Raw genomic sequence first — 17,794 nt, forward strand, 5'->3', positions numbered from 1 at the left:
TCTTCGCTAAATGATAATAATCATGCCAAGTTTCAAAACTCCGGGCTTTTTTTCCGCCGAAAAGTAAATTGTCTGGGCTATAATGGGTACCTACTGTCTGCTACAACTATCCATAGACTATTTCTCTCAAAGACTAAATCGAAATAATATGGCGTCAAGGTCGAGTCCTTCTAGAAAAGTAGAAAGCTCAGATAACTTTCATTCTTTGATTTCATAGATATTCATATTTAAGAATTGAGAAATTGCTTTTTCTGCTGCTGTGTTTGGTTGTTAGCTGAAATTGTTGGTCATCGAAATATGGCGAATATCGCCATCCAGAGGATAAAACGGGAGTTTCAAGAAGTTATCAAAAGCGAGGAGGTAAGATACGATATTTTTTAATACGCAATATGAGTGAACTCCCCTAAAACAGACCCGCATTCTGTCACTTTCGACAGAATAGTATCTCGAAAACTCGTCTGCGTGCCCGAGTACGTTTTTTGTGTGATTTACATTTCTAAAAATCACTGTTTCATTGTGACGTTTTTAACCTTTATCAACTCTTACTTCTATGACCACCCCAGCAGTGAGCCCGCTCAAGTTAGCCTTAAGATCCTGCATTTCTGCAACCAATAATATAGCTGCGTGTCTATCAATATGACTTGCCTTTTCTTTTGGTTTTATTTTCCATTATTGTGTCTGCTCAACCATCTGCTCGGGAAAACGGACCTGGGAAACCCTTATTAATAAACAACGCTTCTAGTCCAGTTACAATATTATTATATACTTTGACATTTCGCGGACCGAGAATCACCTTATTTTATACTCCTTTTTTTCGTAAATGATTTTTCATGCAATTTTTCTACTTCAGGTCCTATTTTTCAACCAATATCTGCGCGCGCGTCCCACTATTTTATTGTTAACTGACATCTGTCAACTTAAGTTTTCAAGGCGTATTAAATTATGTGTCGTTACTTGTGTGATTTTATTTATTTAATTTGAGTGAAAACTAACAAAGATCATTAAAAAATCAACGATTTATATATTGAAATAACAAAATAAGTATGTAGATATCTACGAGTACCTACATAATGCTATTTTTATGTTTTCTTGAATTTTATGATTTTCCAGATGTAAATATAAATAAAAGCTAGTGAGAGAACAATTACTTGGCGAAAGTTGTAAAAAGGGGATTTATACCGGAGCATTCCTTTTAATCTTTTTAAACTGAAATCTTAAAACGCTGTGCCGAATAATACTATTCATAATCATTCCATATCCGCCCCCTAGTTTGATCATAATATGGTGTCCATAAAGAGCCTCCGGGCATTTCTGTCAACTCCCAAATTAGGTTCGCGTCCTGTAGTTCTCACTTGAACTGCCGAACTGAATTGATGTTATTAATTCAGATAAAAATCTATTTATTATAATACAAATAAAAGTACACGGCATTTATGTTTGTATGCATTTTATTTCAAAGGCAGTTGAAGAGATCATAAGCAAAAAAGTATTGTTTTGTTTTAATTTGTTTATTTGTAAAAAATAATTATATGATCTACTGGCATTAAATTGAATATGCAAAGCCATTTTTGCGCTCACCCTATTGTAAAAATGTTACAGCTGCTGTCTGAAAAAAGTAAGGTAATCGTACCACTTTGGTATTTTAAAACGCTGATCTTATTGTATATCGCAATATCTTTTATTTATGAATAAAAATAAGATAATTACAATTTTTTATTGAGCTATTTCTGAAAAAAATCAGTTAAAAGTTTTATGTAACTAAAATATAATTTCTTTTTGACCGGCAGATTACGCCTTTTGAAATTTAGATTAAACAATATTGTAGCTAATGCGCTACCGGCGTCGTGTTGTGGTTCTCCACTGGTCAAAAGGCAGTGGAGGCTAGGCAACCCAGCTAACTCGTCGAGGCTGGAGATGTCCTCAGAAGGGCCTCTTACTTCAAGTTGAAGTTTCCAGTTCGCCGTGGTCAGGAATCCGTAGGGAGAAAAGTCCAAAATCCAAGTCCAAGGTGATGCGAAGGTGTCAAGCAAAGTGGAATAAAGTCGATTAGAAAGCCGGGTCGGGGAGTAGAGAGTAGAGATGAGTAAAAGCCAAACTTCAGAGTGATTGTTTATTTTTAAATGTAGATGTTATATACCAAATCTAAGAAGTTTAATGTTATATACCGTTCGCGCTACGTGCCCCATCATTCACCCCGCCAAGCAGGCCTAGCCGTTGCAAAAAATCTAATTCAAATCAAAAATATTATATCTTAACTATGTCAGAAATCGACCCCGAGATCTTTGCATAATAGACGAATGCGCCAAGAAATACTCATGTTCAAAAAGCATTGCTGAACTTACTTTCAGTAGCCAGAGACAAAATTAATAGATCTGTAGAAAAACATAATTTATTATTTTATTTAATACTTCACAAGAATAAATTGTATAATTGAATTACCAATGTGTTCCTCACCGGGAAAACCCCGTGCCAAGGAAGACATTTAACAATTTTATTTTAGTTTTATTTATTTTTTGCACGAAGAATAGGTTTAGAATAGACTTTTTACAGCAATATAAAATAAATTCTTCTTTTTCTTTTGCCGCTCCTACCGGAGGTTGGCAACCATCGTTCTGAATTCATCACGATCCTGGGGCAGTCTAATCAGCGCTGCTGCATCCGGCACACCGAACCACAGACGGAGATTTCTGAGCTATGATGCTCTTTTCCGTCCCATACCCCGCCAGGCCTCTATCTTTCCTTCCATAATAAGTTGAAGAAGGGCATACTCTTCACTGCGGAATATGTGACCAAAGTATGAGGCTTTTCTTCTTTTGACAGTGGTCAGTAACTCCCTCTCTTTGTTCATAATGCTTAAAACCTCTTCATTGGAGACACGATCAGTCCATGAGATTCGAAGCGTTCTTCTGCACAACCAAAGTTCGAAGGCCTCAATTCTGTTCATCGTTGAAACTTTAATAGTCCAACCCTCCACTCGATACAGCAACTCTGGCTATACATAAGCTTTTATTGCTCTCCATCTTCTGCTTAGTCTCAGATCTCAGTTGCACAGGAGTTTCTGCATTTTATAGAAGGTTGATCTAGCAATATCAATTCTGGTCTTTATTTCTAATCCGGATTCCACTCATCATTTAGTCACCATCCTAGATATTTAAAACGGGTAACCTGTTCTATCCCACTACCATCTATAGTGAGATGGATGTCAATGCCTCTCCGTTTGCTGGCCACCATATCTTTGGTTTTAAGAGCGTTCATTTTGAGTACGAATTCTTTTCCTACATTATTTACCTTGTCGACAAGTTGCTGTAGATGATCGGCAGTATCAGCTATAATGGCATTATATCAGCGTATTTTATTTTATTGATTACTTTACCATTTATTTTAATTCCTATGTCAACATCTTGCAATGCCTCTCTAAATACAAATTCGGAGTATAAGTTAAAAAGCATTGGCGAAAGTATGCAACCCTGCCTTATACCTTTCAGAATATGTATGTTATCAGTTTTAATTTAATTTATACGGACGTGTGCAGATTGATTCCAATAGAGGTTATAGATAATCCTTATATCTTTCCTATCCAACCCAATTTTGTTAAGAAGGTCTAGCAACTTATCGTTTCTTACATTATCGAATGCCTTCTCATAGTCGATAAAACACATATTTTTCATGCATATCAATCTTTCTCCAAAGCCTGTTTTGCAAGATTCATAAAAATATCTTTAAATATTGTTACAGTGGTTTTTTAGGCAGTGTGATGAATTCTGATGGTTACCATTGTGTTGGTATCTTTCCCGTGTCATATATTTTGTTAAAAATTTTAAGCAGAAGATCAACGCTGCTTGAATCCAAGTGTTTTTAAAATGGTTCTCTTGTATAGATGGGTACGCTTTACAATAGCGAACACTGGCGAAGAGCTGGTGGACGGGTGACACAAAATGTCAAGATGAATAGTGCATATTCTTTCGCTGCACGACGTTCAATTACTTCTCCGAGTTGACGTTGCATCGGGTTGCGCGTTACGAGCCAGAAGGTTGGTCGGTCTTGCCAACTTTACGGCTTGATGGTGATGACCTCCACACTCTATTAGATCCGGACTGGTTGCTTTGCCATGTTTTATTTGTGATATGGCCTTTTCAAATTCTTCCTTTATAATACTTGGATCACTTGGTTCCTCGTAAATATTGATTACGGATCTTTTATCAAAAAGTAGAAGATAAAATAAATTATTGATTTTAAATATCGTTGGTGCAATACAACTGCAATACCGCATAATTATCAAATGTATTTTTCAGCAGGGGAATGTAAAACCATTCTCTTAATATATTACTTCCGAATCAACCAAACATGCCACTGGACTATCAGAAAAACTGACATTATTTTAGAATAAAAAAAAACCAATAATTAAAATTAACAGCCTATAGTTCCCATAACGAATATATTGCAGTAATCATTGACGGTTTATTGTTGGAAATAAATAGGGTGTTTAAAATATGTTTTTTTTATAGACTGCGATGTTTTCAGCCGACATTAAAAGTCGGTAGATCCTTTTATTTATTTAAAATTTCCAAGAGTACATTATATGTTTTTATTTTACTGTAATCATATATTGTCCGCTGCATAGTCAAATGATTAGTGCATCTGTAAGAGGTCTCAGGTACGATTCCCGACATGAAATATTAATTTAAAAATGTGTTTTTACACAATAATATTTCAAGTCCCTGGACTGGAGCGTAAGACTGATCACCTTAGTTTCATGTAACAGATGGTCGAGATACACTTGGTGTACCAAAAGTACCCTATACACCATGAGGTATGAAAAAAGAATACTAATATTCTTATAAATATTTAGTAAAAAATAATCAAAAATCTTTTAATTGCAGTATGATACGGATATCCAAACTGGATATACTAAAAATATTGTTGATTGAAGCAACTTTTATAAAAGAAGCATTGTAAAATAGTAGTTTAATTTTGGAATCTTCATTTTGGTAAAATAAAAAAATTAAATGATAACAAAAGGTCCCGATAAATAGCTTTTCAGTGGTTTGTCATCGAGTGCTGTTTTGTTTATTGATAATAAAGGTGTTTTCAGGCATTTCCTAGTAGATTAAATTATTCAGAAAAATCTCTCCTACATCAATAAAGGTTTTAGCTCTCTTGCCTTATAAAAATCAATATATGGAGGAATTGGAGAAATGTGTAAGTTTAAACATAGGCAGAATGGTGAATTATTAGCCCTGTAAATGAGTAGACTTCCATGTTCCCTTCTCAAAAAGGTTCTCCGTCTTTGACTGATTGTGCTATAGTAATTAATACTACTATGCGTTATTTTGGATTTGACTACCAACATAAAATGTTGATCGAAAATATGTTTATAGTAGGCAAGAGCAGTTAAGACTCTTGGGAAGCATCTGTAGTATTTGACCTAGACAGCCATATTGCCTCTGCTTAGTGACAGTTATAACCGCTTCCGTTATCTTACTGCAACATTCCTCTCACAGTCAAACTACCACACATCTATACGGTATTCTTCTGAGGGACCTAATCTCAGAACACAATAGTTCGCTGTTTTGGGCCCTAGTGAGGTGCCACAATTTAGGCATACTCAAAATATCATATATCATACCCTTGTCCGCACCTGGTGGTACACTAAATAATATCGATCATTAGTTACATGAGGATAAGGTGATCAGCCTTACGCTCCAGGAACATCAAATATTGCAGTGTTGAACCACCTTTTTTTATCAATATTTAATCTAGACCTTCCCAGGAATCAAACCCGGGTCAAGCATGGAAGATGAACCGCGCCAACCACTACACTACAGAGCGGATTTATCTCCACTCGATTTCCCTCTTCAGAATATTGGTTCTATTTCACACACAGAACTGTATTCTTAATCCCCTTACTGTGACTCCCCCTGCATGAGATGTATCAATTAAATCCCAACACAAATTTACGGGCTCATAACTGGAAGCTTTATCGTCCCCAATTCCACCTCAATCCCAAAAAACTTTCTTTCCAGCGGGGTAGTTTCAGACTGGAATAAATTGCCAAGTTTTCCATTCCGTTTCGGTCAGCCAGTTCAAAAACCGTTTAGGTGCTTTTTTGAAGGAAGAAGAACTTGGGCAAAAAGCAGTACACGAGATATACTCGCATCAGCAAAGGCTTCCTGCCTATAACGAATAATAATAATAATAATTTAATCAAGTCCCTATTACTATAGGGACATAGAAAGTGGGTAGACATAGAAAAGTTGGTAAGTGGGTTATATGCAAATATTCAATACCCTATTACTATATTTAAAAATGCTAAAAATTGTTATTTGTCAAAGAACATTTAAATTGAAAAAATATATTCTATTTACTGAATTCTATATTACCTGTCTATATATATATATATATATGTTGCCGCCAAATAGTTAAATCAGCCATTACACTGAGCCGTTAGGTTGTTCATTAAATGCCGGGATTCAACTGAAGGGCTAGACCATTTGTTGAACGAACATTTAACAAAAGGGTTGAACGTTGCTTAGCATCTTTAATTTTAATACAACAATAATAATAATAATTATTAATAATAATTAATTGTTATGTTATGTTAGGTAACAATAGGTTGGGTTAAATTTAATAATTTAAAAAAAGTTTCTTTGCTTAACTTAATCCTTAATTCAACTTCGGTTGAATGGCATTTAATGAACAGCCTAGTTGCTCAGTGGAGTGGCTGATTTAACCTTTTGGCAGCGAAAAATATACACTGCATTTCAGGGCTAGACTGTGAAACTTCAGAGGAACATTTCCTCACTGTAAACTTTTAAAATAATCTTTATTTTTTTTTTTTCCATAATCTCACTTTTTTATGTTTTTTCTTTATATAATTTGAAAATGGAGTAAATCTTTAATTTCTCACACTAGCATCCCTTCCGTAAACCTCTACCATACAAAAAAAAATAGATAAAAAATGTATTTGACCAACAAAACTATAAGCTCTGGACGCGGACAAGGGAAGCAGCTGGGTAGGTGTTTGTGGAAGGGATGCTAAGAATTTAAGATTTACTCTAATTTCAGATTATAAATAAAAAAAAATTATAAAGATTTTTTTTGAATGAGGAATGTTCCTCTGATGTTTCGCGGTCTGGCTCTGAAACACCGTGTATGTATATATATATATATATATATATATATATATATATATATAGTGAAATAAAAATCAATGTTCTTTGTCAAAAAAACTTGTAAAATGTATTCCTCGGCATGGGATTTCCTGGTGATGAATCATTATAAGTAAAAAATAAAATAAAACTATTCTTTCTATTTTACAGACAAAATGCTCCATCAAAATTGAAGTAAAAGATAATTTGTGGACAGAGCTTTTGGGTGAGATTGTTGGTCCAACCGACACTCCATATGAAGATGGGAGGTTCATCCTTGAGATTATAGTTCCTGAAACCTATCCCTTCAATCCACCTAAGGTATGCTTTATTTCAGAAAAAAAAATCCAAATGGTCATTCCCAATAAAAATCGAGCTTTGGCGAATCTGACCATTATTTCAGTATTAGATGACTTTATAAATTAAAATATTTTGTTAAATTGCAGTACCTGTCTACTATTTAATCATGCATAACACTGTTTTGCCATTCTTTTACTCCTCGCTTATGTACAAACATGTACAGTTTTTTTTAACTACTAAAATCAAACATAATATGCCAACCTGTTTTGGACACAGAATACTGAACATATCTCAATTTCATCGATTGATGTATTGGATACTTAAAATGTTTTATATGGTTTTGGTATGATTTTTAACCAAACAAAAATTGTATTGACATAGGAACAGTTGTGTTCTGAAACCGATCGGCATATTAGTTTAATTTTAATTTGATAATTTTTTTATTAAATTGTGTGACTTGGAAAATTACAAAGTTTTTTTTATTCAAATATTAGTTTTATATATGTATGTCCAATGTCGATGCGCTCTCCCACAATTCAATAAATGCGATATTTTAATAATCCACCTCTGATTTATATGCACATCTTGCAACTATGTTATGTTAGGTCCAGCGCTAAAAATACTACTCATCTTTATCAGTGCGATGTCTTACAATGAACTGCGAACCTTAATAAAAATTTATATTTTGTTGTATTTATTGTGTGCGCAATGTATGAACCCTGCAACTTTGTGAACATATTTTGTAAAATTATATTTATTCTTGCATCCTCATTATTGTCTGGGTTAAAACTTGAAAAGATCAAATAAAGGGGCTGTATTTGCAAAGATTAGATATGAGCATTTCGGTTTTTTTATAAACATAGCAATAGCGGTTACCATTTCACAAATTAAGCTGTTTCGTAAAGACGTTTAAAAAATAATAGTTTAGTGCAGTAGGTGAAAAAAATTGTATGATTTAAAAAAAAAAAACAAAAATTTACTCTCACTAATAGCGTAATCGGATTATGTATTAAGCACAAAACAAACAAACTAAACTATAATGTAATTTTTTTCTAATAAGTGGAACAAAAAATACCAAACTATGAAATTCAAGTGATTTTGTGTTCTTATGATACCGCAGTAGTTATGTTTAGCATGAATAGTTCAAATTCAGTTGGGTCAAGCGATTCTAGTCCTTAATTTGTTAAAACACAGTACAGCATAATGAAAGAATGAATTTAGATCGGCTTTTTTGAATTGGTTCCAGAAATCATTTAAAATTTTGAATGTGCAGGCGCGGACTTAGAATTTTAATACCGATGCCCCTCCTCTATGGAACTGCATGAATTCGTTGCTTATTAAAAGAACTGCGCAATGCGCTGCCATTTTTTAGACCACAAGCGCAGTTAGCTCTCGCCTTTGGCGACGGATGGTTGCGTATTTCATTGTCGTCACAAATTTGATTAGACTGTCGATTCTGTCACTGATCGTTGCATTTAACAACAAATTAACATTATTATTTGTTTATTATTATAAATAATTTTACATACTTTTTTTATTAATATCATTATGAATTTTTAAATATTCTTGCGGTAAAATTTAGGGAACCAATATTTCCATCTGTTCCATGAACTGACCGCGCATGATGTTTAATAAGTAGTCATTATTTTTAACTCACATGTGCAGTGCAACTATGGTCAAAACAAGACAACCATGTTTTAACCATAATCAACCGATAAATATGTTGTGAGCGATCTCTCCACCGGCTGTGGATTAATTTCAGAATAATAATTTGGTATAAATAAATATGAAGCCTTAGGATGGTTGATATTTTTAATAGGTGTCAAATGGTACCCCATATGCTATGCAACACTAAAATTGAAACATTTCCTTTTTATAATAAATGTTTTTTTTTTCAATTAAACCATACATCACTTCCTTGTACATACAGTACAATCCTTGCACACAAATATATATTTTTTTTATTCAAATAGGTATGATCATCATCATATCCCTATCGGCACATGATGGTGTTTAACGCATAGAATTGGAAAATCAAATTAAATCAATCGAAGGTGCTTTCCAAAATCTTAGAAAAGAACACTGCCTTTGTATCGTTTCCGGTCAAACATTTTTTGAGCACACTTTGAATTGCTACATAATCATACAATTCTTTGCAAATATCTAAATATTTTTCTGTAGATTAAATTGTTTAGTGTTATTTTTAGAAAATGTATATTGTATATATCCATGTTTTCAAATATGTAAAGTGGCCACTTACACCAGCTAATGACAGGTCATAAGCGCTGTAAATGCCTAGACTTCCGTATTCCCCTCTTAAAAATGTTTTTCCTCTCTGTTGCAACAAATTTAGATGCATATGTCAATTTACATTAATTTTATCTATCTTTAATAATACATACATCAACCATATTTTTTAGAAACATTGTTGACATATTTATTAATCCTACGTACTAAACTTATTTATAATTAAATTTAAGGCTAGAAATATTGTTATTTAGTCGTAAAAAATATGTTACTGTTGCTATCTCAAATATATTATTAATTATATTTGATTGGTCAACTTTTCATTTATAAAATATGTGAATAAACTCGATTCATAGCTATTCAATTAGCTATTGATACTTTATCTAATAATTAAAACAAAGCTCACACTGAAATTACAATTTTTATCTAGAAAAAAGTAAACACATTTAAAAGTATGATTATTTTTTTTTACTTCTTGGTATTTTTTAAGACATAATTTAGAATGTTGTTAATATAATATTTAGTGAAATACATCTGTGGGATATTCAATATGCAATATTGAATATATTAGAAAATGCATACTTGATGCGTGTTTCACAACTAACACACTTTTAAAATAAAGTAATTTTAGAGAAAGATTTTAGATGTAATTTTTTTATCCAAGTTCCCCAACCACAAATTTGTTCCTATTCTCTGTAAAATCAGTCATAATTTACGAGGAACGAATTTTTAATTTTTTTTATTTGACTGATTTTTTTAAATTTAACCCTCAGAATGCAGTCTGAACATAAACGGTTTGCCTTGTCGTGTCACTGGATCCCGAAAAGCCATTTTTAATATTTACTCGCTCTCAGTAATCTATGTATGCATTTAGAATCAACTTATTTGGTTTATTCTAAAGATCAATATTTCCTCAGCATAAAAAACTGTCTAAATTTTAAACATATAATTAGAATGTTTTTTATCAATCATACAATGTCAGTCTGATATTCTAAATGTACACACTTACATTTAAAATGTAGCTCTATATTTGGTACTTGAGTATTGACATATTTATACTTAAGAATAAGTTAACATCCCTTCATTATGTATATGATGCTGCGATTAATTTTTATTGTTATTTTTCTAAATAGTCATACTTATGTAAATAGGCAAGTCGGGAATCAAGATCAAAATTATTTAATCTGTAAACGAGTTAAACTTATGTTGGAGTTGAAATTTTATAAACGACAGTAATTTATTTTAAATAATAAAATGTCACTTTTTATTAATCATAGGAAAACAGTATTTTTTTAGTAACATTCTAAATATTATGTGTTTTGCCTTGTTATGGAAGCTGAAATTCGGACAGCTTATTTTTATTTAACGATATTCATATATGTCAATGGAAAACAGACAAGAATTCAAAAAATAATATTCTTGATTATAAATTTGAGGATAAAGAATACAATTCTATGTGTTAAATAAAGCTAGAATCCTGAATAAATGATTTTGACTTGATCCTGAATAAATGAGATGACTTACACTGTGATACTTTATTACTCTTCAAACAAATAAAAATCAAGACATAATAAATACAATATTTTCAATAGAAATTTGAAAAGATGTACTGGCAAATTATTGACAGAAAAATAAATTTTAGTCCTGTTCAATCGAGTTTTTTTGTTTTGTTTTTTATTGCATCCTGAGACACAGATATCAAGCTTGTCAATAATATTTTGTATTTGATAACATCAAACATAAATAATTATTTAGTTCTTGGAATTTTGATAATTACAGTTAATGAAGGCTTTTCAAAACATTTATATTTTATTACAGCATTTAATATTTCCATTAATGAAAATAATTATTATTTCAATAACTATGTGTTAGTAAAATAGCGTAGCAGATATATTCAGGCAGACAAAATTGATCTCGAAGCAGAATTTGCGCAATTGTTTGACTCCGCAAGTATCGAATCAATCCTATTTGAATTGAATATGTTCTGTACCTAAACCTTCACTCTGTACATGCAGTAATGGAAGCTTCTATATTGGAAAGCTTACTGTACTAATAAAACATTGCGATTATGTTTTTTTTTCATTTTCTGATTATTAAAAAAATAATAATAACCTATTATTTTTGTTAATAAACATATGAATATTAAACAAAAATATGTTTATTTCCTATAAACACCTTTATTCATGTGTGTAAAATATGAATAGAAAATTATTTGATCAAACACTTAGTTATTATTATGTAACATAACCATATTTGGAGATTCACGGGTCAAATATTTGATTATTCTAAAACCTTAGAACAAGGGTTTCACAAATCGGTAATAAAGTTGAAAACATTTGAAATATTTAGTGTGGATGTTTTACGGTTTTAACTACAGAACTATCACTGCATAAAAAATGAGTTTCCATTCGTATTTTTTGATTTTAGAGCACACATAAAATGTCTTGCCGTTAGCGTCACATCACAATGACTTCATCCATCATCCACGCTTCTAACAACCATTGCGTACAACTCGAGCGTTGTATAGCGCTGGTAACATAATGCACAAAACATTAATTTTCCGATAATTCAAAATATGCGTATTTAAGGCCTTAGTAAGAATTTTATCTCACATAGCACGGAAAAAATTATAAATCTGTTGCCATTGTAATGTTTTACTTATTTAAAAATATGACAAGACCCTATTGTATGTGACTAGTAAAACCAATTTCTTGACAAATCCCTTGATATTGTGGCTATAACGCTGCATGCGCACAGAAGTTCCCAGTAAGATTATTAGGTGTACAACTTGGCATCTGCTGTCCTTATTCGAGGCCTTATTGTTAAAAATTGGCTATAAATTTTTGACTCAAAGTAATGTCCATCGCTGGCCACTACTTTCTCCCATCTTTCAAGCAGCCTACAAATTGCGCATTGGAAAAACTTGTCATCTTTGGAAGCGATCCATGAATTAATCCAATTTTTTTTACTTCTTCATAAGACCGGAAGTGCTGGTCAGGCTGTGTGCCATTGATCGAAACAAATGATAGTCAGAGGAAGCAACGTCTAGAGAATACGACGAGTGGGGTAGGATTTCACATATCAACGTTTCGTCCTGACCACTCGCAACATAGGGTCGAGCATTGTCATGCTACAAAATCACTTAATCTGTTTGTCTTTCAATGCTCGACTCAAACGCATTAATTGCATTCGATAACCATCACCCGTGATTGTTTGACTCGGTTTTAACAGATCATAATAAGCTGGCCCCACCAAATACAGAGCATGACCATAGAGCCTTGAATATTCAGTTTGTTTGTCGACATGGAAGCATGGCCGGGAAATCTCCATGATTTTCTGCGCTATGGGTTATTGAAATGGACCCATTATTCATCCCCAGTCACAATGCGAAGCAGAAATTCCTTCAGTCTGCCTTTCAAGCAACTGTTCACGAGCAAACAAATGCCGTTCAATATCTCTCGGTTTCAATGTGTATGGCACCCAATTTCCTTGCTTCTGAATTATTCACATGATTTTGGAGCATTTAGGAATAACTTATTGAGTCACTCCCAATGATCGTGCCAATTCTTTTTGACTTGTAATGTCTCCAATTCTGCTTTTTCGAAAACCTTCTCTCTTCCACCACTATGGCTATCTTTGATGTGAAAGTTACTATTTTTGAAGGGTCAAAACCACTCACGACACATTCTTTCACCTCACTATAAAATTTGAGAGCATTTGATGAGCCTCAGCCGCAAAAATCTTCATATTAAAGCAGAAAAGGATAACCTCCCGCAAATAATGAGAATTTGGCTCATAAACTGACATTTTAAATCAAAAATAACTTGATGATGCAGACACAAATCGACTAATGTTTCTATGAGATTATGTTGACAGATTTCCGAGTTTATTGCATGATGTGTCTGATCTATTTATTTCGGCCACTACTTACAGCTAAAGCCATCTACCGAAAAACGGCGGAAGCAAAGTTGTATACCTAATACAATAATAACATCGGATTTTTTCAAACCTAGGTGTTCTCTGATGTAATCATTGTAAATGTCCTAGACTGTTTTTTTTTTTAAAAATCATGGAAATTTGTCTTTAAGGAAAAAACAAAACATTATTTATCTAGGCAATGATTATTTTTAATTTCAATTAATATGATTTTATTGAATATTCATAATATTAATAGTATTTGATATTTCAAAATAAAAACTGCCTGTAATAAATTAAGTTTGTTCTAAGAAAAGTTTCCAAAGTTATTTTATAACATACTTTCAGGTGAAATTTATTACGAAGATATGGCATCCTAACATCTCGTCGGTTACCGGAGCTATCTGCCTGGACATCTTGAAGGATCAGTGGGCGGCAGCCATGACACTGCGAACGGTTCTCTTGTCCCTACAAGCGCTTATGTCGGCTGCCGAACCAGATGACCCTCAAGATGCTGTGGTCGCCAAGCAGTTCAAGCAAAACCACGAGATGTTTTGTCTTACCGCCAGGCATTGGACACACAAGTTTGCTGGAGGACCTCACAACAACACTGTCTTTGAGGAGAAGTCCAAACATCTCACGGATATTGGCGTTGATGAAACGCGAGCTATTGTCGCTCTCTCTACATGCAACTGGGATAAGCAAAAAGCTATTGATTTCCTGTACAGTTAGTTTGTTTTTTCTATTCCTTAAAAAAATATATCCATCACTTTCAAATGATTTACGGAGTAATTCATTTTCAAAATAAAACGACAAGTAACAGATTGATTTTTATGGGTAGGTCGTTTAAAAATTCATAATAATTGTGATAATTTGACACTGGCTTTCTATAAAAAATGTAAATTATTCATTAAAAGATTCAATGTCAATCATCACCTGTAATCATTTATTTAAATGGTGCCACGAAAGCGAAAATAATCTAGATTAGATTAAATGTGTTATTATTGTATTTTACACCTAATAATATATTTTATTGGGATTACTAAATGTGTGTGATAGGTGGATAACTTTTTACTGAGCTACAAGGTTGTAAATGTGTAAAATTGTTAAGGTTAAAAAACACAAAACTATTTTTTTTTTTATTCCACTATAAAAATTTAAACTAAAAATAATTCAAAGAGTAAGTACCCTCAAAGAACTTAGTACTCTCTTAAAAATGGGCAACTTTTATCCACAGTAACAATGTGTAAAAAAAATCTTACTAAACACATTCTATTTAAGATTCAAGGTATATCAACTGAGTTGAATTTCTTTTTAAGAAGCTACTATAGATATCTAGGCATTTACACGGTCTTTGCCCTATCATTGTATAGTTCAAGTGATCAGCTTACTCTCACCATTCTGCCCATGTTTGAACATCTGTATTTACATTCACTTTTAGAACTTCCTATGTGATATGATACTGTAAAAAAAACGTTCACATGCTAGTTTTGACTATTGTGAGAAGATAATTTTCAAACTTTTTACCTTTTAAGAAATACCATAATTTGTTTTACTTCCTACTAACTTTTTGACCAAACTTATATATTTTACTATTTTGAATGTTTGTGCATAAAGTAATTACTCAAAACTGTCAAGTGACACATCATAAGTCCTGTAAATGCCTGGTGTTAACTTATATATTCTTCTGAAAAATAAATTCTGTCTCTTGAAATATCTAGATAAAATTGCCAGAAATTTACTTAAATAAAATATTTGTCTAAAAAATGTTGAACCTATTCATAATATGACTTTCTATTTCATCAGTAATTTCAAAGGATTCCGGAATGCTAAACTTACGTTGATCATCACATTTAGTTGTAATTTTCAATGTATGCTTGTTTACCAACACTTTCATTTTATCAGTGTCGGGTAAGCGATTTGTTTCATTGCCAAAAAGTTACCATTTCTTTTTTATTTACTGTATTTTTGTGTATATAGAATATTCTTATAATTATAAATGGATGGATGTCTATGATAAATGTATCCTCTTTTAACTTCATCTTATTGCATAAACAAAAACATCTCGTGAATTGCAAACTTATATCTTAATCTGTCATACTAATTTATGTATCTTTCAACTGTATATAAATAAACCGATTCTATATTGGAAACTGTACATATTCAATTCAGTCTGCGCCAAAGTTTATTTAAAAATATTCAAAATAATTATTGTGGCAAAAGTAAACTGTTTTGATTGACCAAGACAGACTTAACAATTCCGGATAATTTAGACAGCACTATTTTTGTGAATATCATCAAGGCCAAAAGGATTCATAGATGCACATATTGTTACTTATACAAACTGATTTTTTTCTTTAGGAAGCAACTTGTGCTAAGTTTATTATAATATTAAAGTTAAACTGTATGTACGTAGTGTTAAAAATTTTATGTCACAGTTTTGATTAATTGAATGATGCTAATTTTCAAATATGTATTAGTTTGTATTTATGGTTTAACTATTAAAGTAAAAACAAACCCCTATGAGTACAGATGTAGGCACACCACATTAAAATAGTTTCCCTGTAAATTTAAAAAAAAACTTAGATTTATACTTTTTTGCTTTTTGTTTTATTGTTTATCCCAAAATGGCCTCTTGCAAAGTTGATCAATTTGTGTTAATCCAGTAACCTTTATTCAACTGTTCAGTATACCTGAATAAAATATCCATCTCAGTACTGTAACTTATTGTTGGTGTATATTTTATTTACACTACTTTATAGATGGACGAAAATAATTTTATATCGAACGAGACAACAAATTTTTATTGTGAATGTGACAAAAGTGGGTAAGCATAGTTTTTCGGAACAGTTCATTTGAAATTTTAAGAGGGTATAATACCCAGGGAACGTGCCAAGTGTTTATTAACCCTTTTACGTGTTGCAATATTACTAAAGGTATGAAAATAGTTTTTATGGAGAGTGATAAATAATTTCAGAATAAGTTTTGACTTGTTTGGCGTACTAACTTGTTAATAGAAATGATATCTGTAATGAAAAAAGCAATAATGCTGTAATTCAACATTATCGGATTTCTCTATTAGTTGTGTATTTGTTAAAAGCATGTTCATTTTCACGCTGAAGTAAATAGGGGAGCATCAAATAAGAATAATATTTATAAAATTTCTCTTATATATATATTTATATATATATACATATAATTTGTTTATGTCGTCAATTTACATCAACTTTAGACTGCTCAATGTGACTAGTATTTTTGACTCAATTGCTACTCTCAGGTAAAAATACTGAATAAGGAAATTGCGTGGAGATGGATCCGCTGCGTAGTTTAGTGGTTAGCTCGTTCACCTACCATGCTTAAGGTCCCGGGTTTGATTCCTTGGAAGGTCAAAATGAAATACTGATTGAAAAGGTGGTTGGTTTTACACTGCAATATTTCATGTTCCTGGACTTGGCACCTGAAGCTCAAGGCTGATCACTTTACCTTCATGTAACATATGATTGATGTACACTGCATTTAGTATACCAATGCAGTACCCTATGCACCATCAGGTGTGGACAAGGGTATGATTTTTAATTTTAGCTCATGCATAACTCATCTCTAAAATATAAGTATTTATATTTCATAATACAAACGGAACTGATCGATGAGGATTGAAAGTACTACCCTAAATTTTATAAAACTGACTTCATCCATAAATATCATTTATTACTCATGCCACGAATGTTTTTTTTTCTTCAAAGGTGTAAGGTAAATAAAACAGCTTAATATTACTACTATTCATTTTTTTTTTTTAAATCACATTTGCGGTGTTCACAATTTTACAAGCTCTTATTATGTTTAAATAAAACCAATAACTTTAAATTTTTTTAGTATCTAAAGAATATGTATTTTAATTTTCTTTAAATTTTTGCAATTTTTTTTTCATAAATACTGTTTGCACCACAACAGGCCAGGAGGCTCAATTATAGTGGTGAATTACATCGTAGGACACCCGAGCTTGAGAAAAATCACATATTAATTTTTGCGTTCTCACTGGGAATGGAACCTGGATCCTTTTGTGCGTGAGTGATGTTAAGACATTGCTAAGGCCATTACACCACGGAGGCCGCCTATAATATGTTAATTAACTTAATTTTTTTGTATGGATCCTACTGTCAATGTTTACATCAGCAGTTTTTATC

The 17,794-nt window shown here is 32.2% G+C and overlaps 1 protein-coding gene across 1 annotated transcript; it reads left to right on the forward strand.

Annotated features, from left to right (window-relative positions):
• Positions 1–161: 161 nt before the first annotated feature.
• Ubc4 (ubiquitin conjugating enzyme 4) lies at positions 162–15,548 on the forward strand. Its single transcript, XM_088230091.1, has 3 exons — positions 162–360; positions 7,320–7,469; positions 13,959–15,548. Exons 1-3 carry the CDS (start codon positions 298–300, stop codon positions 14,340–14,342), a joined length of 597 nt encoding a protein of 198 aa, XP_088086217.1. The 5' UTR covers positions 162–297; the 3' UTR covers positions 14,343–15,548.
• The last annotated feature ends 2,246 nt before the right edge of the window (positions 15,549–17,794 follow it).

Source organism: Micrasema longulum, unplaced genomic scaffold (genome assembly GCF_059751315.1).
Source record: "Micrasema longulum isolate JH-2025_06_02 unplaced genomic scaffold, ASM5975131v1 h1tg000730l, whole genome shotgun sequence".
In the NCBI taxonomy this organism is placed as follows: domain Eukaryota; kingdom Metazoa; phylum Arthropoda; class Insecta; order Trichoptera; family Brachycentridae; genus Micrasema; species Micrasema longulum.